Source organism: Poecile atricapillus, chromosome 10, assembly GCF_030490865.1.
Source record: "Poecile atricapillus isolate bPoeAtr1 chromosome 10, bPoeAtr1.hap1, whole genome shotgun sequence".
NCBI classification, from domain to species: Eukaryota; Metazoa; Chordata; class Aves; order Passeriformes; family Paridae; genus Poecile; species Poecile atricapillus.
Window position 1 is genome coordinate 19,981,547 of NC_081258.1, and position 24,945 is coordinate 20,006,491.

The window sequence follows — 24,945 nt, forward strand, 5'->3', positions numbered from 1 at the left end:
TCAATGACAGAGCAAGAAGTGATAATGATAAGAGTATTAGCATTCTGCCATTAAACCCTTCTCTTTTCTTAATTCATAAATTACCTGGGAAATATTTTTCAATGGTTTTGATTTGTGTTCTGTCAGGATTTATTTATTTATTTTTAACAAACTGGTGTTTTGGATTAGAAACTTCCTGGTGATGTTTTCATGAAACATTTGCCTGCCTGCCATCTCTTATCACACAGGGTGGCAGGGCAGGGCTCAGGGAATCCTCTTTGGCAACCTGAAGAGTCCAGCTGAACTGTGCTATTTATTATTCCAACCCCTCCTGTTTAGCAGAGTCTTCCTTACTGCTTGTCATTTATTCCCTGAGCTGCCAGCACTGCCTGGATTTTCAGCTCTGAGTTCTGCCTGAGGAACTGAAACATCAACTGTTCTTCATAACTGGGTAATGTGGGTGAGGAGTGTGACTGTACACAATGAAAGTGGGCATACTTTTCTTCACAGAAATGAAACAAGTGAAAATTTAGAATTTTCTTGCTGTCACCGATCTGACTTTTGCTGTTGGTACCTCCAGACTGAGCAGAGAGGAACAATAATTTTTTATTTCTTTTTTCCTATAGGAATGTTGTCAGTACTTACTTATTTTTATATTACCGTTGTTGAAATTAATTGTGTTACTTGCAGAGGGAAAATCACCTCCTCACTGTGGTGTGTCCAAGGAACCTGATCCCCAGGCATCCTGCTTGGAAGGCTGTTCCTGCCCTAGTGTTGCCTTGGTTTTAAGTCAAACCCAGTAATTCAGCAAAAAATACAATGTTACATCTTTACTGTAATTAGATATCATAGAAGGATTGAATAATGAACATTTTCCTCACCTAATTATTATCTAATTGGCAGGACAATCAGTCAAGTTGTGGGAAGCTGCCTGGGAATTTTGCTGCTGAGGAGTGGAAACTTCTCTGGAGTGACTAAAAATGTCACTTGGTGCAGGTTCCCCCCAGGAGCCAGGTCACCCCTGGGTGGCTTTGCCCCTCATGTCCCTGAGGATTGGCTCACACTTCCCATGGTAGATTTGACTTGATAGAAGCTTTTTTTTTTGGTGTCCGCACTGTGCTGGGACACTTCTTCCACCTCTGCTTTTTCATTCTCTCTCTTACATCAAGGTCCCCAAACAGGACAGAGCATTCCAGATTTGTCCCCATGATTGCCAAGCAGGGGGAATTCCTGAAATGTGCTGGAAAGCTCTGTCTGATACAGCCTATGGACCTTCATCCCTGTTAGGTGCACTCTAGGATCTACTTGGGAACACGTGGAACAGGAGAAAAGCTGTCTCCAGAGCTTTGCAGTGCCCAGGTTGTAGGGAAATGAAGGATTTCACCATCCCAAGGGGTTGGAATTTGCCTCTGTTGCCCTGGATGAGGTTCCAGTTGACCTGGATTGCCCGGAGTGCCACAAAGGGCAGCCCTGCCCTCCTGCCTCTGCCACGTGGAGCTGTGTGGAAACCTGCTCAGGGCATTCTGTCACCCTGGCCACCCCTGGACATCTCACTTTGTTTCACCTCTCACACCCAAAACCTTTGAGTTACAAATAATTTTGGACGTGTCAAAATGGATGCATGTCCCGAATGAGGAGATGGTCAAATTCTGCTTACAATCATAGAAGGATAAAATCCTCTAAAATCTGTAGGTGGGCTGAATCTCCTTCAGGCTTTGATAATCCCCCAAAACTATTCAGATGATAATGGTAACTCTCCAAATAAACACAGTCTTGGGCAAAGCTGACCAGAGCTGGGCAAATCTCAGCTGTGTAGGGGAAGCAAAAGGGGCAGAGAAGAAGCTGTGAGTGACCCTGGAAGATCCCAGCCAGGTGAAGTATAAACACAGGGCTCGTGGTAAATAAATCAGGGGCACATTTCTCAGAAGGGAAGGAGCCTCCCATCATTTTATTTTTTTTTTTCCATGATGTGTCCAGGGAGATGGAAGAGTCTGTAAATAAGTAAGAGAACACTGAGATCCCACCTGACCCTTCTCACCTTGTTCCTCAGACTGGCAGAAGTGACCCTGCGTGACCATGGACTTGGACCAGACAGATGGCAAAACGTGTCACAATGTTTTTCTCTCTGCTGAGGGGATTCAGGGCCTTCCCTGTTCATGAAAATGAGGAGTATTTTCATTGCATAAAATGGAATTTACTCAGCAGAAACCAGAATGAGATCAGAGCATTGATAGAGGTAGCTGAAGTACATCCAGGAGCAAAATCCACCTGATGCTGCCCTGTTTTCTGTTAGAATCACAGAACAATTCTGAGGGGATTGCCTCTGAAAATTAAAATGATGAGCTTCTCCTTACATGCTGCTACAGCAAATTTAGAATTAATATCAATATTCTCTTGGTTGAAGAGGTGTTTTATGTAACTTTTCCTTAAGCATCACTGCCATAATATAGGACAGGCTGTGTTCTTAAGGTTGGGCTTGTTTCTCTCTGCAGTTACAAGAGATATTCCAGAGAAAATGAATAAACCCAAACAGAAAGAACCTAATAAGCAGGGGAGCTTCAAGTGCTCTTTTCACTTGGATGTAATTGAGGGTTTTATCCTTAGGAAACAGAATTATTCTTCCAGTAAATACTCTGGAGTGACTTTTGTGCCCTGCTCACATCTTCCCCATCCCTTTTCCCCTGTGTCCTCATGCTCAGCACTGAGGATAATTATGGATGTCTGTCACATGTTTAAACAAAAGCTTTGTTTAGCAACCTTTATTTTCCTGCTACAGCTGCAAGATTGTGTGCACACTGTGTTAATTTTTTACCTTTGATGTTACAGGAAGGTTTTTTTTTTCCCTAATGAAAAAAAAAGGAAACCAATGAATGAGATCCCAATCTCTCCTGATCCCCAAAACATGTGAAAGCAGCAACTTCCTTAGAAAACAATAGTAAATGAATGCTGAGACCAGGGTGAAATAAGCAGGATACTTCCTGGAAGCAAATTATTCCTCATCATAAGGCAAAGCACAGATATAAAATGCAAGAGAATGGGGGAAAAAAAAAAAAAAAAGGCATGAAAATGTGAGGAAATAAAACAACAAAGAAATGCCTTGTTTTATTTGGGACAACAGACTAACAGGGCAATTTTCTCCTGTAAAATTAAAAAAGTTAAATTACATATTAGCAGCCTGAAGTTTTCAGTTGCTTTTATATGAGGACAGGAAATTAAGAATGGATTTGATGTGGGCACTTGAGCAAATTATCATGGTTTAAATCAGAATAAACCTTCCCATGTATCTAGTTCTTCTTGGCCTTTGCTCATAGGCAGACTTATCCTAGGGTAAAGCAAAGCCTTCATTCACTAAATGGGGATTACACTGAATTTCATTCAATTATTGCAGAAATAGTCACGGGAGCTCAGTTTTGGCAGCACCTGAAGTGCAGGAAGCAAATGCCCTTTGGTCAGTCACTCATTGGTACTGGGAATCAAAGACTAAAAGCCAAATCTGGGCCCTCAGATTTAACAGAAAGATCCTTTTCCTCCTGCTGTTTCCCAGCGTTTTCAGTCAGACTTTGTGCTGCATGAAGTGTTTGTCATTTCTGCCTGTGCAGTCTCAAGGAAACACAAGATAAACCATGATAAAGGAGCCTTTCCATGATTTATTGGTGTCATCCATAATTTTAAAAAGAAATGCCTTCCGATTTGGGAAAAAATCCAAACTTGTTGCTCTGGTAAAGAGGGAAAACTCTTCCAAGGGGTGAGGTAATTGTGGATTCTCAGCTGCTGGATCAGAGGGGACTGGCAGGAGGAGGTGCTGCAGCCTCCCTTGGGGATAAATTGCTCTATTTGTTTATTCTGCTGTTATCTCTGATCAGAGTCACAAACATCAATTGGATCCTGCCAGTATTTCCTGCAGTTAATTTGAGATAAATTAACTTTGGGTAAACACTATAACTGGTTTATGACAATGACAGTTTTTGTGTTTGTGTTGGGAAACGATTCATGGCTCTCCAGAGGAGAAACAACTCACACCTCCAGCAAAAGGGGTCAATAATCTTTGGGATGGAAGTACTATGAAAATATGAGAAAACAGGGAGCTTTTACTTTGGGCTGGTTTAGGATGGCAAAAGCTTTTACCAGCGGCTCTGCTCATTGGAACACGGATATTTTGTATCTCTGTTTTTCCAGCTGGGACCAGCGATTGCCTGACTCCTGCAGAAACTCTTTAGCAAAACTGTTACAGGGCAAATCCCTGCAGCAAAATGTGAAATAATCCGGTGTGAAAAGTCAGATTCTAAGTAGTTTAACCTTTGAACTGCCTAATCTGCTTGTGACGAGGGAGAACGTGGTAAATAAATCAACAGGCTCAGCTGAGCACTTCCAAACCTGCATGGGGGAGCAATTTCCTAACACACCAGGCCTGCAGGTGTCCGGAGAAACACTTACAGCTGGATTCAGCTGCGTGACATGGCACTGGAGAACCCTGTTAAGCACCTTATTTCGGAATTTTTATCTTATTTAAGGAATAGTTTAATGCAGAAGCCTGGAAGTCGCTGCTGGCTACGGTGAAGCTGAAAAGTGAAGTGTGGTTGGTCTTTATTGGGCAGCACTGTTCTATATAAAGACATAAAATCATCTAATCTTTGTCCTGTTTCAGAGACGTTTGCGTACACTTCCTCCGTGCTTCCTTTCTGGGGGCTTTCTGTATATTTTTAACATCTCCAGAAGGTTCACGGTGCCTTCCCCACCTTTGCCCAGCCCTCCTGTTCTCACAGCACACGCTGGAGCACAAGTGACAGAAGAGCGAGGCTGATGAGCTAATTTAGCAAATTCCCACTTGCTGCCTGTGCTCAGCTATGCTCTGGGCACGGTGACATTTCTCTCCTTAGCAGACAGTGACATCCAGCTCATCCCAGCTCAGCTCCCAGGAGCTGTCGGAGCTGGGGGAAGCTGATGGAAGGAGGAGAGAAAGGAGTAGGGGATGGGAAAGGTGTGAGTGACTCTGGAGGTTCAGATCCACATTAAATCTGCTGGCTGACAGCTCTGCTGGCTGAGTGCTGTGGACATAGAGGGGCTGGAGCACATCCAGGGAAGGGAATGGAGCTGGGAAGGGGCTGGAGAATTCCTGAGGGAGCTGGGAAGGGGCTGGAGAATTCCTGAGGGAGCTGGGAAGGGGCTGGAGAATTCCTGAGGGAGCTGGGAAGGGGCTGGAGAATTCCTGAGGGAGCTGGGAAGGGGCTGGAGAATTCCTGAGGGAGCTGGGAAGGGGCTGGAGAATTCCTGAGGGAGCTGGGAAGGGGCTCAGCCTGGAGAAAAGGAGGCTCAGGGGGAATTTCTGGCTCTGCACAGCTCCCTGCCAGGAGGGGACAGCCAGGGGGAGCAGGGACAGGAGGAGAGGGAACGGCCTCAGGCTGGGCCAGGGGAGGCTCAGGGTGGACAGCAGCAGGAATTTCCCCATGGAAAGGGGGATCAGGAATTGGAAGTGCCCAGGGAGGTTTGCAGTGCCCATCCCTGGAGGTGTCCCAGGAATTCCTGGATGTGGCACTCAGAGCTCCGGGCTGGGGACAAGGCGGGGATCGGTCACAGATGGGACTCGGTGATCTTGCAGCTCTTTTCCACCCTCAGTGATCCCGAGATGCTGTGATTCCGCCATTCCCTGACTACACTTCCCGACACGCCCCGCGCCACCCGCGCGTACTACAGGTCCCGGCGTGCTCCTGCGGGGGCGCGCGCGTTGCCCTCTGGGACTCGTAGTCCGGTCCCCGCTGCGGCGCCTCGGCGGGGAAGGGCGGGGGCATCGCGCGCGCGGGCGCGGCGCGTGCGCGGCGCGGGGCCCCGGGCCGGATCTCTCGCGAGGAAGGACGCCATTATCGCAGCCGCCGCACAAAACACCACGAGAACTCGGCGCCCGCCTCACACGGTAACGCGGCGCCCCGCGGGCGGGAGCCTCCGCTACGCGGCCACCCCCGGCCGCCCGCACGGCCCCGCACGGGGACACCGAGCACACACCGCGCTCCCGCTGGGCTCCCCGGGCCGCGAGCCGGCGGGGAGGGAGCGGCCGAGGCGGGGGGGCCGCGCGCCCCTCTCCGCCTCCCCCCATCGCTCTCATGGGGGTCGCCCGTGATTCGATATCGGGGAGAAATTCCTCCCTGTGAGGGAGCTGAGGCCCTGGCACAGGTGCCCAGAGAAGCTGTGGCTGCCCCTGGATCCCTGGAAGTGCTCGAGGCCAGGCTGGACAGGGCTTGGAGCAGCCTGGGACAGCGGAAGGTGTCCGTGCCCATGGCAGGGATGAGCTTTAAGGTCCCTTCCAGCCAAAGGTTTGGCTCTTCCCCGCTCCATTTCAGGGCTTACCCCCGAGCTGGGCTCGCCAGAGCTGGGCTCGGTGTCCCGCTGCGCCCCCGGGATGTGTTGGGAGCCGGGCGCTGCAGCTGCTGGGCTGGGAGCGCTCCTCCATCCCCTGCCCTGCTGCAGCAGGGCACGGCCAGGGAACATCCCCCGGTGCGGTCATGGGGTGCCCCCCAGGGCTTTGCACACCCCTGTCGGGACTGGGGTTTGCTGTCCTCTTCATACCAGCCAGCTGTTTGACAGAGAGCGGTTTAGATGGGATGTTGAGAAGGAATTCTTCCCTGTGCGGGTGCTGAGGCTCTGGCACAGGTTTCCCTGGAGCTGCCCCATCCCTGGAAGTGTCCCAGGCCAGGCTGGACAGGGCTTGGAGCAGCCTGGGATAGTGGAAGGTGTCCCTGCCCAGGGCAGGAGGTGGAACGAGATGAGATTTAAAGTCCCTTCCCACCAAAATGGTTCCAGGATTCTCTCAACACACTCGGTATCCCTTTGCCCTTATTTGCAATTCAAGTGTTGCTTCTTTTTTTCTTCCCCCTCTTTTTTTTTTGTTTTATTTTTAAATCCATCCACAGTGGCAAGTTGTGTGCTTCACCAAATATAGTCATTTTATCCTGCTATGGCACGGTTAGTTTATGGATCAGTTTATTTTTGGAGCTCTCCAGGGAAGACTTTTTGAAGTAAACAAGGGTTATTAACAACTGAGAGATTGCTTTGGTGGAAGCAGCTTCAAAATGGTATTTTGGAGTGGTTTTTGGTACTTTTCTTGCCTTCTCTGTGAGGTTACCTGAGGTGCGGTGCCCTGTCGATACCAAGATTTCAAGAGGCAAACGTGACATTTGTGTAACTTAAAATATTTCAACCAAGATTTTAAAATATCAAACAAAAAAGTGTTTGAATTTCATAGCAGTGACTCGGAACAGAGGGGTTTCTCCGTTATGAAGTATTTATATATTCAATTATATGTATATTAAATAGTTTATAGAAATGCACCAGAATATCAAGACTTTGATTCTGAAACCCTGAGCAGTTTTTCCCATCATTAAATGGATGCAGTTCCATTTTCATTAATAGATGTTAGGGAGAAAGATTAATTAATTTATTGAAAGAATAAAAAGATGGAAGTTGGATTTGGGAAATATTCCATCTTCTCCAGAGGACAAAAACATTTTATAACTTTATTTTTTTTTCAGTTTTATCATCTTTTCTACAGCTGAGTGTTTTTGCCTGAATCACTCAGCCATGTGAAAGTTGTGTGGCTCTAGAACAGGTGTTAATTATTAAGGGTCTCTTAAAGGACCGATTGATTAATAACATCCAGAAGAATTGAATAAAACCATTAAGGGCGTGGTGCTAATTAGCAATGTTCACAGCTGGGCAGCTTCCAGAGGCACCTGCTCCAATAAATAAGTTTGGAAAAGGCTCCTTTCCTGCCTGTGCTGGCTTTAACATCCCTTTTCTGGATTTTTGGGCGATCAGGTGAGGAAAAATGAGCTTTTAGTAGCAGCTCAGAGCTTCTGATTCTGGATTTACCTTGGCTTGGGAAGGAGTTGTGGTGTCCCAGGGAATTCCAGGTTCCTTTTTGCAAGGACTTGAGTTTCCCTCTGGCTTTTCTCATGAGCTTTCCCCGTCACTTGTAAAGATTTGTAGGTGCAGGAACAACACATGGATTTGTTTTGTCAGAATTCCAGGGTTTTCCTTTGTTTTGTCAGAATTCCAGGGTTTTCATCTCTTTCCTTGAAGGATTTGGAATTGCTGGGGTTGAGCCACTTGTAGGAGGAGACAGAGCAAAGCCAGTGGTTGGAATTAGAGCCACAAAATATCTTTGTATGCAGAACTCTGCCAATAAAATTCTGGTCACAGGTTGATTTCCTTTAGTTTGAAATGTGATCTTTAGTTATTAACAATTGAAATAATCTTATTTTTTCTTTTATCCATATTCTTTGAAGGGCTAATCATCATATTTATTTATTTATTTTTTATTTTTTTTTCCCCCAAGTAAAATAAAAGGAATAAAATGTCTTCACAGTCACATAAACCACTTATTTCCTTGCAGGTTTAGGTTTTTAAAGGTGCTGGAAAATAGTGAATTTTGCAACCAGTTAGATGGAAAGATATACAAAAGGTTTAACCTTCATCACACCTTTGGTATGTGGGACTTGAAATAAAATAATTTGTGGTGTTGTCTGTTGAACAGAATCATTTTATGTTGCTTCCTGTTTGTAACCCCTGACTTTGAGCACTTAAAGGGAAAAATATATTCAGTTCCAGCCTCTGAAAATCTGGGTTTTATTATGGGGAGGAGTGGAGGGAATTGATGGCAGCTGGGGAATTCCCCTTTCCATCCCTGCTCCTCGGGTATAAATGGATCCTCTCTAACACCCTCTGAATGAATTTAAGGTTTGGGGAGTTTAAAGCTGAATTTAGTTGGGATTTTTGTTTTAACTGCAGGGAGGGGAGCTGCTAAGCCAGGAGCAGGTGGTGTAAATGAAAATTCAAAATTTGGAGGCAAGGTGGGTGGGCTGGGCTGTGCTCCCAGGGAACGGGGACAGGAGGAGAGGGAACGGCCTCAGGCTGGGCCAGGGGAGGCTCAGGGTGGACAGCAGCAGGGATTTCCCCATGGAAAGGGGGATCAGGAATTGGAAGTGCCCAGGGAGGGTTGGAGTGCCCATCCCTGGAGGTGTCCCAGGAATTCCTGGATGTGGCACTCAGAGCTCTGGGCTGGGGATAAGGTGGGGATCAGTCCCAGGCTGGTGATTCCAGAGCTCTTTTCCATTCTCAATAATCCTATGAAAATAATTCAGATTTTGAAGAATTGATCAGTCCATGTTTCCCTACTGAAACGATGCTCTTCAGTTTATTTTCATTAATATTTTTGGCAAGAATTTGAAAATCCTGCTATCTCTCTGTTACAAAGGTCTGGTTTGGCAGCTGGAATGGTTTCTTTGCCTTGGTGCCTACAGCAGGAAAATCCATTAGAAGACTTTGGAGCGAGCAGGTTGTATTTGATGTTGGCTTTCCTGCTTTTCTTTTTTTGTAGTAGCAGCAGCCTGTGCCAACACTGGGGGCTGTCCTTGTCTCCTCTGGAATTGCTGGATCAGAAACTTTTTCCAGTGTATTGAGGACTAGCATGTATTAGGAAAAAATTAGGAAAGAAAGGAGAAAAAAATATAAATTATTATTATTATTGTTCTCTTTTGTTGCTAAAGGTAAGCTGCCAGACCAAGAGGGAATAGCCCCAAGCTGAAAGAGGGCAGGGTTAGGTGGGATATTGGGAATGAATTCCTCCCTTGAGAGTGGAGAGCCCTGGCACAGATTCCCAGAGAAGCTGTGGCTGCTCCATCCCTGGAAATGTCCAAGGCCAGGCTGGATGGGGCTTGGAGCACCCTGGGATAGTGGAAAGAGGATGAAACTAATCCTGGAAGTTTGTTTTTTGAATTTCCTGGAATAATGGGATGCCCCGTGTTGGAAGGGACCCACAGGGATCATCCAGTCCAGGACATTCCCAAAATCCCACCCTGTGCACCCCTGGGAGCGGTGCCCAAGCCCTCTGGGGGAAGAACCTTTCCTGATATCCAAAACCTAAAGCTCCCCTGGAAACCCTTGCGGGATTTTTGGAGCTATTCCCAATAAAAATCCTCCATCTAGTGGCTGAAAACAACGGGACAGAATTTGCTGTCTGGGCAGGTCTGCTCTCACATTTGCTGCTTTTCATCAAACTCTACAAATTGTGCCTGGTGTGAATGATCCCTGTCCGGAATAATCCCACCAGGATACAAAATTCCAGCTTTTGCCTTAAAGCCTGGAATCTGCAAGCGTTTAGCTGCTTCCCCGGGGGTGGGCTGCTGGAGTTCAATGGGATTAAATGGCTGTAAATTGAATTCAGGCCTCTGGGTGTGTGCGAGCACCTGAAAGCGGAGCTGGGACGCGTGTGAACATTTCCTGCCCAGCTCCCTCGGGAAGAATTCCATCCCGGCTGTGCCAGAGGGGGCTGGCACGGGGCAGCAGGGTTTGTACAACATCCACAGGGAATTTGGGCTGGAATTCCTGCTTTTTGTGACCACCCACTGCCGTTCCTCGTGCCAGAGCTGCGCAGGGAAGGCATTCCTGGATTATTTGTTGGGTGTTGTGTTGGGATTGGTGCCAGGTTTAGGAGAGTTGGGAAGAGATATCCAAGCAAAACAGCGCCTTGTACCAGGTGAAATGAAAAAAAAAATCCCCCCAAAAAAGCCAATATTTCTGAAAGCAAAACAATAAACCAACAATAATAATGGGAGCTTTTGTGGTAATACTTGGGAATTTCTGCCTCCCTGGGAGATTTTCTACTCCAGAAAGTTTCCAGCTCCTTTATTCCTGGAGCAACCGTTTCCTTTTTCTTGGTTGCTGTCTGAATTTTACCACTTGCACTGGAGTCCATCACCATAATATCTCTGTGAGTGCTATTTATTTGTTATATCCATCTCCAGAATGTTGTGGCTGGTTTCCTGGTTTTCCCAGGTAGGAAATACTTCTGCCATTTTTTTGGGAGAATGGACATTTTCCCCAGTCTTTGGCTGAATCAAAGGTGCTTGTCTACTATTACACTCATTTCTAAGCTGTTCAACTGAATTTTTGTGTGGTTTTATTATGAAATTGAATTGAAACACAATGTTTTTCCTTGTTTTTTTAAGGTGGATTGAGGATAAGGGTGACAGCCAAACAGATGCTAAGAGAAATTATTCTCCTTTGTAGTTCTGGGTAGGAAGAAGGAAGTGTAAATCTGATCTTTTCCTCCTAAAATGAGTTTTAATTCCCATTGTGATGGGCTGCAGAGAGCTGGGGCTCAAAGGAGGCTCTTGGATTTATGGTGCTGTGAGCCCTGCACGCTTTTCAATTGTTGCTTTTTATTCTGTTACATTTGCATTGGTGTGGCTTTTTTGGGAATTGGGAATTAGTGCAGGAAGGCTCCATTCCAGCTGCCAAACAAAGTGATTTTATCATGGAGGAAAAGCCAGGCTCTGGGTTAGAAAATTGGTGCAAGTCACAGAGAGAGACTGAAAGGAGAATTGATGTGTCCTGAGCTTTGTAACTGCTGGCAGTAACTTCATGTATGGAATTATCCCAACATTTCCAATTGTGTCCTTGGAGCTGCTCCAGAGGGGTCACAGCTGTGCCAGGAGCCTCCAGAGGGGGATTCTTCTTCCTGGAGACCTTCATAGGGCCAATCCTGTCCTGTTCTTGGGGTGCTGCTTTGCTGGGATTCCACAGTTTGCTTCCCAGGTGGAGTTAAATTAGGATATCTGGGATAATTCCTTGCCCAGAGGCAGCTCAGTGCCCCTCTGGGCTGTTTTCCTGCAGGGATGAGACCCCAGGGATTTAAATAAAAACCAAATTAAAGAGTTCTTTGTCCTCTGCATCTCCCCTGGAGAGGGTGGATGATGTTTATACCATAATCCCTGTGCAGCTTGAGGTCATTTCTGTCATCCTGGAGATGTGGAGTAAATCCAGAATTCCTCCTGGAATAAATCCTGTGCTGGATTTATTCCTGTCACTGGCCTGGGCTTTGTGTTCACCTGCTTTGGAAAACCTTGAGAAGTGTCCCTAAATCAGAGTTTTTGCAGGATAAAGGACCTTTGACCCTGAAAAATGAGCTGTTTGGCTCAATTAATTAACTAAATTAATTTGAGGGGAGTGATTTTATATGGACAGAGGGCAAGGAGAGATGGGGTATTGGGAAGGAATGAGGGTGGTGAGGCCCTGGGATGGATTTCCCAGTGAAGCTGTGGCTGCCCCTGGATCCCTGGAAGTGTCCAAGGCTGGACAGGGCTTGGAGCATCCTGGGACAGTGGGAGGTGGAATGGGATGATCCTCAATGTCCCTTCCCACCCAAACAATTCCAGGATTCCAAATGTGGTTGTATAAAAATTTTTGGAACAGAAATTCTATATTTGAGAATTGCCTCTAATTGATTTAAAGGCAAAGTGGAATGAAGAAGAGGAAGAACATTTGAGGCTCTTGGGCTGGGCAGGGGGAAATGGCATTTTCCAGCTTTTCCCACACAACCAACAGGGAATATTTGCCAAAGTGCAAGCTGGAATCTGAAGGAAGTTTTTTTCATTTATCAATAGCACTGAGAAATATCCAAGAGAGCTCAGCTGCTGCAGCCAGAGCAGTGCAATTCCACACTCCAAGCAGAGCTTTGGAATATGTCTTGATTTTTTTAAAGATAATATTTACCCTTGCTAATTAGTATGAGGGAGAACATTTCTGTGTTCCCCGTGTTAACAAGGCATTGGATGGGTTTGATTATCCACTTTGGAATGCTGCCCCGTGACTCGGGAAAGCCATCAGATATTTCAGTAAATAGCTTTGTTTACAAGGGACTGCTCAGAAGAATTATTTGGAATTAATGTTTTAAAATAGATTAATTAAATTACATTAAACTTGTGTGTGGAAAAGCTAATCTGGAATTCAGGTGAATTTAATTTAGTTGCTTACAAATATTAATTTACTTAATTAAACAAAGGCTGATTGAATTCTGTGTTTAAGTGTATCAATTCTGAGTAAGAGTATTGGCAGAGATATTTAATGTGATTTATCTAATCAGCTTTAAATTTATATCTTTAGTTGTGATGAATTTTTTTGAGTATCCAGTAGTGGAGCCACTTCTAGGCAAGTGCTTTTAGGGATGCTCAAGGCTTTGCTTTGCTCCCGATTTTGAGGGAAAATGAGATAATTTTTTGTTGTGGTTACATTTATGCAGCAGGAGCAGGCGTCTGGTGGGATTATTGGATCAGGGGAACAAAGTGGGCTCTGGCCTGGGGTGGGGAAAGGAGGGACAGTGGAAGAGCTGCTCTGGTGATGGGCTGCAAGAGCTCTGAGGGGTTAAAAATGTTTGGGGAAGCTGTGATTTCACAGAATTGATTATTGAGGGTGGAAAAGAGCTCTGGGGTCACCAGCCTGTGACCAGTCCCCAGCCCGGAGCTCTGAGTGCCACACCCAGGAATTCCTGGGACACCTCCAGGGATGGGCACTCCAACCCTCCCTGGGCACTTCCAATTCCTGATCCCCCTTTCCATGGGGAAATTCCTGCTGCTGTCCACCCTGAGCCTCCCCTGGCCCAGCCTGAGGCCGTTCCCTCTCCTCCTGTCCCTGTTCCCCCTGGCTGTCCCCTCCTGGCAGGGAGCTGTGCAGAGCCAGAAATTCCCCCTGAGCCTCCTTTGCTCCAGCCTGAGCCCCTTCCCAGCTCCCTCAGGAATTCTCCAGCCCCTTCCCAGCTCCCTCAGCAATTCTCCAGCCCCTTCCCAGCTCCATTCCCTTCCCTGGATGTGCTCCAGCCCCTCAGGGTCTGTCCTGGCAGGACCCAAACCTGACCCAGAGCTCCAGCTGTGTCCTCAGCCGTGCCCAGCACACGGGACAGTCCCTGCCCTGTGCCAGGGCTGGTGCCAGCCTGCTGCCAGTGGCCTCGGGCACAGCTGGGCACAGCTGGGCTCCAGTTCAACCCCTCTCCTTCCCCAGCTTTCCAGCCTGCAGCTCCAGGGGCTGTTGTGTGGAACCTCATGGATCCAGCCTTTGGAGGCACCCAGGGAATGGGGAGTGGAGCAGGGAGGAAATCCCTCCAGGACACACCATAACCTCGTCCTCTCTTTAAAAGCTGGAGGAGCCGCTGGAATTCTCTGGGAGAATCCATAAGTGTGGTTTAGATCCATCAAAAGCACTGGGCTGGACTTGGTGTGATCCTGGCTGGCCAGGCCCTCCTTTAATGGGATATTTTCCATTGCCTGGTAGAACCTTCTTCCCCATCCCCTCCCCCAGGTAGGGGCAAAGGGATCATAAAATATTCCTGTGTTGATCCAGCTTCCATGTGCTGCCTGGGGGAGGAAAAGTGGGCACGTTCCTTGGCCCTGCTGTGGTTTATCCCGAGCTTCCTGGCTTTCTGTTAATATTTCTTTTTTATAACTAAAAATTTGTTCCTGGGAATGGTTCAGCACTGGTGGCTCGATGCCAATGTACATACACTTAATTTAGATTTAATGGGGACTAGAGTTTCAGACAGGAGGTGGAAATTAGGGGAAAAAAAAGGGGAATATAGAGCAAATTTCAAGAAAAAGTGTGTTTTACGTGAGGAAGCCCTGGTAAATACTTCACTGAGTAAAGTATGTGGAAACTGTAACAGCAAAGTTACTCTGAATTTGTTGACTGAAGCTTTTTGAAGCTGATAAAATCCTCTAACTCTCATCCTGTTAAATTTTATCACGTTTTTCCCCTTGGTTCTGAAAGCAAGGTCAGCCCACCGTTAAAATTTACTGTTAGAAATGGAAATGGTGAATTTGGAAGAGGGACACTTTATTCAAGGTGTGATATCTGCGGTGGCTGCAGCTTCCTTGGACGTTGCTTTCCTAATCCCCAGGGTTGATAACAAATTTATTTGTTTTTCCCTTTATGTTTTGATACAGCATGGCAGCAGAAGGGGAATTTTGTCTTGGCTTTGAAAAGGCAGAATTGTGGCTGATTTCTTCCAAGCTGTCTGACTTAGTGAAATTGGAATAAAATTAATTTAAATGGAAATAAATACTGATGTTGTGAACACACATTTCTGTGTGTGTGTTGTAGCTGCTCTGCCAGTTGTAGGTTGGTGGTTGTGCCCTTGTTTCAAGAATATTTGGGTATTGCTGAGGTGAAGTTGAACACTTTCAGCCTGTGGACAGTGGGTGTTGGAAACAGGAAATCACGTGAAGAAATGTTGAATTTAGTGATTTTTTTTTTTTAAATTTGATTTTGAAGGCACATGGTTGGATCGTTGGGTTGTCTGTGCAGGGCTTGGAGCTGGACCTTCAAACTCAGGATTTTTTGTGCTAAACATGCAGTGTTCAAGTGGATTTATACAAAATTATTGCAGTTTCTTCAGAGTAATGTGTAGCTATGAGTGGTTCCAATGCAACACGTGCAGCATCAGTGAGTCCTGTACATAACCAAGCGAACGACAGCGAATCCTGTAAATAAGAAGCTTTTCAACAGTTGGGTTTTGTTCTAATTTGGCCTTTTTTAGTGCTTGGAGTGGTGAATGTGTCCCCTGAAGGCCAGGGCAGGGCTCTGGCGTCGCAGGCAGTGTGTGACACGATGGAACAGCGAGTGCAGCACAGCTGCTTCGTTCTCCTCCGCCTGGCCGGGCACCAGGACTTCTCAGAAATGGCAAATTTCACTTGCCAAAATGGCATCCACAAGCACAGAAGCACTGCCAGGGATTTTGGGCTTGCTGCCACACTCTGTGCTGGCCCAAAAGTCTTTCACCATGAGCAGAATTTCAAGTGACTCAGTGCTGGCAGTGCTGGTATTTTGAGTAAACACTTTGGAGATGTGGGGAGGCCTCCTCAGAATCCTTCTCTAGGTTGTGTTGCTCTCCTAAAAAATTATCCTCTCCATGTCTGGCTTAATGGATTTCTTGGGCTCAAGTAGAAGAGGAAAATCATTGTGAATAGTTGGATTTGATTCCATGTCAGTGTTGAGTTGGATTTGATTCCGTGTCTGTGTTAATGGATGAATTATCATTTCCATCAGTAAATCTCCATTTATCATTCCAGGTTAAAAAGGAGAAAAAAAAAAAAAATCCATTGATCTCTTGGTATTCCTTGTCCAGCCCTTTGTAAACTGGGAGAAAGCACAGCTAGGAGAGATTGCAGTGATTTAATTTCAATTTTACAGGTTGAAGGTTTCTCTTAAAACACTAATAAATAACCTGGACTGAGAATTCCAGGGGAGCAAGGCTGAGAAATACTTTGTCTTTGAAATCAGGATCATGATGCCTGAAAATGGAACTGAGCTGTGAAAAAAAACAGGCAAATTCATCCTAAAGAAAAGAAGTCAAGTTTTGCTTTAGTTGTAATAAGATGTGAGGCAACTCCTCGTCCTCACTGAGTTTAGGAAGATTTTAGAGTCCTGTTAAGATTCTGAATTTGCAGTTTTTGCAAATCTGGTGTGTCTTGGATCTTCCTGAGCTTTGTGAGTCCTGGAAGTTCTCCTTATCCCTTGGGAATGTGCAAGGGAAAGGCAGGAAAGCTTCATCTCCTGTCACAGCCCTGGGGGCAGGAACATTTCCACCTGGAAATCCCTTTGTAGGCTGCTCCTTTCTCTGAGAACAGAATCTTTTTATGGAAGGAGGAGGAAGAATTGAAGGTGTTGATGCCAGGTGAAATATTTCCCGAATATTAACCCTCTCCTTGCTGCTGCTTTGCAGGAGTGCATGCCTGGGCCAGCTCCTGCCCTGGGAGCTGCAGAGGTGCTGGAAGGGTTTCGCTGCTGGTTCTGAATGATGTCAGAGCAGGATTTGGCAGATGTGGTTCAGATCGCTGTTGAGGACCTGACTCCAGATAATCCAGGTAGGAGGGGATTTACAGCAGTGCCCATGAACTGGAAATCACTGCTGAGCTTTTCTTTAAAATACAAACTTGTTTTTTTTATTGCAAAAGGTGCTTTTGAAGCCCATATCCCATATTTTCCATAGGTTCACTTGTGTATCTCCAAACCCTTTAGATTATTTTAGATTATCATTTTAGATTATCATTTTAGATTATCATTTTAGATTATCATTTTAGATTATCATTTTAGATTATCATTTTAGATTATCATTTTAGATTATCATTTTAGATTATCATTTTAGATTATCATTTTAGATTATCATTTTAGATTATCATTTTAGATTATCATTTTAGATTATCATTTTAGATTATCATTTTAGATTATCATTTTAGATTATCATTTTAGATTATCATTTTAGATTATCATTTTAGATTATCATTTTAGATTATCATTTTAGATTATCATTTTAGATTATCATTCTAGATTATCATTCTAGATTATCATTCTAGATTATCATTCTAGATTATCATTTTAGATTATTTTAGATTATATTTGTTTCACTTTTCTCTTAAAGGCTTTGTTGCCTGTTTGGGTTTTGTGCAGGGGTAGACTTACCCCAAAACCAATGAAATATTCCTGCAGTCTTGTTTTTCTCCATGGTTTAGGCTTTTCCTCCAATGGGAACCGTCCCCCATCCATTAGGAATTGTTTTATGTGTAAGAAAGCTTGGCTCATCCATTATTGAAATTCTTTGGACAGTAGAATCGAAAAACACTTCTGAAAGGAAATATTTGGATATCACTTGCTCAGAAATTGACTTCCTAAGTGAAAATATATTGAGATGTTGGTCCTCTGTGGCCATTGCAAGTTAATGACTGAAAGAACAGCAATGGAAATGAGAGACACACCTAAAAAACTGCTTTTCCTGATACAAAATGAAAAAATTGCCTCAGAAATGCTCCCAAAGAGTTGGAGGAGAAGCTGAGATCTGCCATTCCTCAAAAGTCTTTGCTCAACTTGGTGCAGGAACTCAAACCTGGTCCCATCACCACTGTCAGATATCTGAGAGAAACCCTGAACAAGCGTCAAAGCATTAAATTTAATTAAATTTTTGTGCTTTTGTTTTGTCCACTTACTGTATTTTTAACTTGAGCTTTGTCCTCTCGGATTCTGAACTCTGACAATGTTTTTTTTCCCTTTGCAGTTGTGTTGGAGAACCATGAGGTGGCAGATGATGACGTGGAACCTGCCCTGAAACGTCAGAGGATAGAAATCAACTGCCAGGATCCCTCTATTAAGGTTATTTAATGCCCTTTCCTGGTTTTATTTCTAATGCCAATTAAGTTTTAGGAAAGTTATTACAAGAATGTAAAATAAACTGTTTATACCTAACACTGGAATTATTCTTATGGGTACTTGTGCATTTTCAGGCATAAATTTAAAAGTCTGAATAATTATCTAATTTTCCAGTGTAGAATTAGTAGCAAGAATTTCAGATGCAATATAAAATATCACCAGAATTAATTCCACTGACCCAAAACATTGGGACATTTTTTTGATAAAGTAAATGAAGTTGACCAAAAAGATGAACTTGTATTTGTGTTACAATTTTGTAGATACTTTCAGCATGTTTGAAGTTATTATTTGAAGCTAGCAGCGTTCTCCTGATAGATAATTCAATTTAATTTAATAATAAAAAATTAAAAAATAAAAAGATAATTTGATTCTGGCTCAGGAGCTCAGAAGTCGCCCTGCTGTTCTCACTGCTGTGATTTAGAACCCTAAACCAAAAACCCCTGGGTTTTTACCCTGGAGTGTGAGTAGATGATGAGTATTTCAGTGCCACAGACACTGTCCTGTGTAATTCTGTGTTTTTGGGGTGATCCCAGGAGCTCTGTGAAGGAGGGGATTGGGATGCTCGGTGATTGCAGGGCCACAAGATGGCACAGCTGCTGTTTGCAAAGCACACACAGAGTGCAGCTCTTCCCTCTAATGGCCTGTTTTCCCAGGAGAACCCGACTGGAGTATGTTTTCTTTTCAAAAAGATTGCTTAGCAAAACAGATTTTATTTATTTGCTTTTCTTGATTTGCTGTTCAGCAGGAAGCTGAAGTGAGTGGCATTAATTGTCTCCGAGATTTTTTGTGTTGATACAATTTCCACTGCAATTTATCTGTTTGGGCAGGAAAAAAAAAAACTTACTAACTTTATCCAGGAGGATGCATCCAGAGATTTATAATCCTTTTGTTTTCACATGTGGACTGGAAGGCTTTGGCAAGTCATTAGAAATGATTTTGCAGCGGATGAAATCATCCTGACAAAGTGCTTAGGTGAAAATGGCTTTGGCTGGGCTGCTTTTGGCTCCCAAATAAAGATCTGGAAGAATCTGAGCCCGCTGAAAAGCTCCTGGATGTCATCAGGGGTGGATTTTGTCACTAGACAAGGCTGCAAGTTCCTTTAGGATTGGTTCCCAGGCACGTTTATCCGGAGCTTCCTTGGGAGTGGGGCTAAACTCAGAGCGCTCAATCCGGGTTCTTCTCCCTCCCCAGTCGTTCCTGTACTCCATCAACCAGACCATATGCCTGAGGCTGGACAGCATCGAGGCCAAGCTGCTGGCACTGGAGGCCACCTGCAAATCCCTGGAGGAGAAGCTGGACCTGGTCATGAACAAGCAGCACAGCCCCATCCAGGTGCCCATGGTGGCCGGGTCCCCGCTGGGCGCCACCCAGACCTGCAATAAAGTCCGATGGTAAGGACACAGCACTCCCCACTGCCCTGAAAACCCCACAGATCCAGGGTTTGGGCATCTCCTCCTCTCTGCATGGCTGGCAAGAGGCTGCTGCTGGAGGTAGATTTCATTTATCTTGAAGGTAATTTTTGTAGCAGTTTTGTGATGTTACTCAGAAGCTGCTCCAGGGACAGTTTGCAGCTCTTTGCACATTTCACCCTGACTTTAACCAGACTCCTTCATCCATCCCCTGGAAAAGCCTCAGCAGCTCTTCCAGACAGGTTTTTGAGACATGCTCTGCTTTTATTTATAGCTGTTTTGACTTAATGAGTTCATCATCATTCTAATTGCTTCTCATTTTACTTCTCTGCACCAGAAGTACAATGGAGTGTGTTTTATGAGCTTGTTTGCTAAAGAATCCTGCTAGAAAAATATCTCTGCTTATTTTGGAGTTAGAAGCTGGAGATGGAAAATCTCTTGAATAATCTAATGCACTTTGCTGAAAGAGCAGGCTTGACCTGCAGTCCCTTCGTGTCTCACTTCCCTAATGTGGTTTTAAATACCTAAATCTTGATGTGTCTGTCATCTTATCATCGAGGTGATCCCAGCCAGAGAAATCTGCTTAACAAAAGACTCTTTTCTCCAACACTTCTTCCTCCTTTTTTGTATTTTTATAGCTGGAAAACATTTCATACTTCTCTAAATAACTACTTTTTATTCTCCATTACAAAGGTGTGCAGGCATTTAATTTTTCTTTTAAGCAGGTGCTGTGTCTGGTTTTACCTCTGCTTTTGAGGGGGTCATACACTGAAAAGATTAATTGTGACTGGGTTGTGTAATAACAGCAGCAAAGTACATGGAATAAGGACTTGGATCATAGAGGAAGTAACCAGAGTTTACACCAGGGTTTTTGCTAAATACTCTTTTCTCAATAACTGTTTCTTCAAGAATCTTCTTGAAATCTGGGCTGATATGTTTTTTTGTCATTAATTTAGAGATCTTCAAGTTCTTGTGCACGAGCTGAACTTTTTTACTGTGGTTTGTGCACAAAAGGCTTCAGAAATCTTTTCAGGAACCCATGGCCCCTTTGGGACCCTATTAATTCCTGCTCAGTGAATGCTTTCCTCTGTAAATTGCACTATTCTGAGTTTCTGAAGGGATTTGTCAGACCTGAACTGCTTGGTTTGGTTTGCTTTGTTTTTATATCTCTGCAGCCATCAGAAATCTGTCCTGGCTGTTGATGGTGCTTCATCTTTTGGTTTGGGTTACAAATTTTTGCTCCTCAGCCAGTCTGACCATCATTTAGATAGAAGTCTTGAAGACAGCAGGAATCTCTGCCCCAAATATTTGTTGCTGTTGGTCTGAAGTTGCACATTATCAAAGGTGTGATGCCAGGAGAGCACTGAAGGCTTTTTGTTCTGGAGCAGACTGTGGCCTGTGGGACTCGAGAGAAAATAGGGCTGGATGTGTTTAATTTGGCACTGGGGACTCTCCAGTTGCAGAGGGACAGAATGTTTCCCTGAATTCCCTGGTTTTCATCCATAAATCCCTTTATCACTTGTTGATTGTTTCCAATTAAAGGCTGTTCCATTGTACCAGCTCTGTGTCCTTCCCTCTTCCCCATCCATCGCAGAAGGCAGAGCTTCCCATAAATTAGGGACAGGGATTTTCAGGTTTTCCACAGGAATGGGATTCTCAGGCTCCTTGACTTCCTCCTGCCACCAAACTCATGCTGGCTTTGCTGCTGTAACAAAAAGTTGTGGTTGTTAAAGGCTGTCGTGGGAGCTGGTGCTGCCAGGAGAGCAGCTCTTGGAAAAGAATGGGAATAAATCCAGTAAATAGCTCGGGATCCTGGCTGAGAATTGGGCCTGGGGGAATGCCAGGAGCTGGTGGGTGGGGGGCTGGCCACGATTCTGCCTCTCAGGTGTGACCCCACCTGCAGAGCTGCCCCAGCACAGGGAGGAGCTGGAGGGAGTCTGGAGGAGGCTCCGGGGTGATCCGAGGGATGGAGCAGCTCTGCTGGGAGGAAAGGCTGGGATTGTTCACCTGGAGAAGCTTTGGGGTGATCTTATTGCAGCCTTCCAGAACGTGGAAGAGACAACAGGAAAGATGGAGAAGGACTTTGGACAAGAGATAGAGGGACAGGACACAGGGAATGGCTCCCACTGCCAGAGGGCAGGGTTAGGTGGGATATTGGGAAGAAATTCCTCCCTGTGAGGGTGGGCAGGCCCTGGCACAGGTGCCCAGAGCAGCTGTGGCTGCCCCTGGATCCCTGGAAGTGCCCAAGGCCAGCTTGGAGGTGTTCAGAGGTAAATGGAGAAAATCCAGAGGTAAATGGAGAAAATCCAGAGGTAAATGAAGCTCAGGTATTTTCCTGGACCCATTTTTTTGCTCCAGGTGAAATACAGACCACAAACATCTGGTTCTGTTCCATATGCATTTGTGGTTAATTGATAACAAGTCTAGAGATAAAAACGTTTATGTTTTTGTCTTTAATGAGAGTGGGACAGTTAAATAGAACTGCAGATTAATTGCACTCAATTAACGAGCCGAGATCCATCCTGGTGTCCTTGAACAAAACTCGTTGGGGGTTGAGCATTGCCTTATTAATGTGGAGGTTCCTCAGATGCAGTTTTGTACCAGATGGGATGTTTGAATTTGTGGTATTTTTGTAGGTGTGCATCATTAAAATGTTTGTTTTACCATTAAATTTAATCAGCAGAAGAACTGAACTGAGTTTGGAACCCACTTTGCAACGTGCCATTTGGCAAAGCCTCCTGGCTCCACATCCCCCAAATTCCAGAGCTGTGTTTCTGCTGAATGTTTCCTTGTTTACAAGTGGGATTGGGGTCAAATAATGCAAAACTGAGAGTTGAGGTGATTTTAAATGAGGTTGTAAAGCAGGGAATGTGGTGTGGAATGAATTGTAGGGGGACTGTTCTAGATTTAGCAAAAATGTTGTTGCTCCTGCATAAAACCTTTAGGAAAACAAACAGACCTAAAGAAATATAATCAAAGCATTGGTGTATAAACCCTAAAATAACCAGAATTCTATTTTTAAAATTTATATATATATCTATATATTTATTTCTTCTGTGAGTTACAAACCCCTTGGCCAACCTAATTGCATTTTTATCAGGAGGATTTTTACAGATTATAATAAACTATCCCACTATGCTAATCCAGACTTGTAGGAGGAATAATAATTCCTCAGCCCTTATCAGTGAGCAGTGGCTGCTGAGTCTCTTCCCTGTGTTCACTGCAGTTGATATTATAACTCATTAGGGGATGTAAACCACTTTATATCCTTTTATTTCACTCGGTGATAAATAAATTAACATTGTGAACCTTCAGGATTTTTGCTGGTTTAAACTTAATTTAAGAGCTAATTGCTCCTTCTTGGAATTGCTTCTGAAGAGCTTGAATTTGCAGGAAGATTTGAATCGATCGATTTGGAAGCAGAGCATGGATTGAGGAGCAGAGGATCTTGCAGGGTGAGGGATTTCTTTTCAAGGTGCAGGTCCATGAATCAGCCTGAGCTCACACACTGAAAATTCCAGGCCTGGAAAAAAACATTTCCCTGGAGACAACTCAGCAGTGCCTGGGGATGGGAGGGAGTCACACAGAGTCAGAAATTTGGGTTGACTTGTCAAGGTTTGATTTGGAGAAGCTTTGGACTTGCCCAGGTTTTCAGGAATTCTGTCACAATCCAGGTTTATTAATCCTTAATTTATCCTTCCCTTTCCTGGGGCCTCACCCAGCAGCAAATGTGCAAAAAAAAGGTGAATTCTGGGAGGCCTGGATACAACCACAACTGGACTTTTTTGGTTTGTTGATATTTTTGGGGATGGACCCTCTGGGATTGATGAATTCCCAACCTTTCCCTTTCTGTCAGCAGTCTCTGGCATTGAGCAAACATTTATTTTGAATTCCATAAATCATTGCAAACAATTATTTTGATTATTTGAGTTCTAGGGTCACAGCTGGGGATTCTCCCAGGTGGAATCCTGGGGCTGTTTTCCTGAAGGATTGAGGAGGAAGGGGCTGCAGGAAAATGGCACAACTGGGGGACAGAGTCAGTATTGACAATGAAAAAATCATTGTTAACACTTCAGGAATTAAAAAATTCTGTTTAGAATCACAAGATTTTTAAAGAGCACAGAAGAAGTGGAAGCAAAATTTTCATGTTTTTGAGCAAAATAATTTGGTAAAGTGAAATTTCAGTTAAGGGGATGAGAATTTGTATGGCTGTTCATCATTTTGTGGATTGGGCCACAAAACTGTTGCTTTTCCAGCCTTTTGAGGCCCCTGTTTTCAGTTCTGATAAAGAGATCAAGGGGTTTTCACACATCACTCGTGTCTGAACACTCTGTTTTCAGGCAGAGTTTGTGAATTGTGTTTTGTGTGGTTTTGTACATGAAGGAGGTCGGTGGCTGTCAGTGCCAGCACCGAGCAGCATTTCTGCCTGGAGGAATTGCTGTGCCTTGGAATATGGGATAAAAACCCCAAATTCCTTCTTGAGGTGTAGTAGAGAAGTTTCTCTGAAAATTACAGTTCTGTCCTGCATTCAAAAATTGAGTTTATAAACAGAACAAATGAAATAAAGGCATTATTAGATTATCTGTCAGCTCCTCTTCCATTATCCAGGGTTCTGTTGTTCCTTTGGCTGTGGAAGGGAAAAAAAAACCCAATAAAAGCCTCCCAAAACTTGACATCTTTAATTCCTTGGAAAACATGACAATGCTTTCCAAAATCTCCTAATTTGTCACAAAACTTGTCAGCCTCAACCTCTTGAGGTTTAATTTGATTTTGCCTTCCTGGCCACGTGGATTTCATGGAGAAGATTTCTGTGATCCTTTCTGTATTTCTATCAGCAGCACAAGTTGAGACTGAAAATAAGGGCTGGGATTTTTATTCATTCCAAATTCCCCCAGGATTAGAAGGAAGTGGCATCTCCCATTAAACAGCTCCCACACCCAGCAGAGTTCTTGTGGAATTTCACATTCCAGGAGCGTTGCACTGGGATATTGGGGAGCCGAGTGCCCAGAAATTTGGGAATAAATTGGGAAGCAATTTAAGCATTTAAGGGGAGAGAGAAAGGTCAGTTATGGAATTAAACCATCAATTTAGCATCATCCTTTCAGCTGTGTTTTGGAGAGTTCAATAATTCCTGCGTGGATGGGGTGGAATTCATTTATGAAACTTTTCAGACTGACCAAGATTTGAACTGTGGATTCCTTCTCCCCACTGCAATTTTTCTAGAATTAATGGTTTCTGATGAAATATCATTTCTGAGAGGCCAATAATTCAAGTGAGAGCTCAGCAAGTAGCAGCTGATGATTTAGGGCTGAGGAAAGGATGGAAAAAGTGTGGTTTGGATCTTTTTAATTGCAGTGGTGCTGTTTCAAATGTGCCTGTCAGGCTTAAAACACCAAAATGAACTTTTACAAAGAGGTGATTTTGACTTCTTAAAGAGAATTTAAGAATCTGAAAATCAGATTTTAGGTAATAAAGCTTCTTCGAGTTTAGACAAAGGTTTCAGGTGTGTTACCAGGTTTGATATTTTACTTTTTTTGCT

At 44.4% G+C, this 24,945-nt stretch overlaps 1 protein-coding gene across 1 annotated transcript in view; it reads left to right on the top strand.

Annotated features, from left to right (window-relative positions):
- Nucleotides 1-5,750: 5,750 nt before the first annotated feature.
- BANP (BTG3 associated nuclear protein) overlaps nucleotides 5,751-24,945 on the top strand; it is a 109,638-nt gene continuing 90,443 nt past the window's right edge. The window contains exons 1-4 of the mRNA XM_058846033.1: nucleotides 5,751-5,887; nucleotides 16,520-16,661; nucleotides 17,846-17,940; nucleotides 19,189-19,388. Of these exons, the coding sequence (XP_058702016.1) occupies nucleotides 16,592-16,661; nucleotides 17,846-17,940; nucleotides 19,189-19,388 (365 nt within the window). The 5' untranslated portion in view covers nucleotides 5,751-5,887; nucleotides 16,520-16,591. The remainder of the gene's footprint in view (nucleotides 5,888-16,519; nucleotides 16,662-17,845; nucleotides 17,941-19,188; nucleotides 19,389-24,945) is intronic.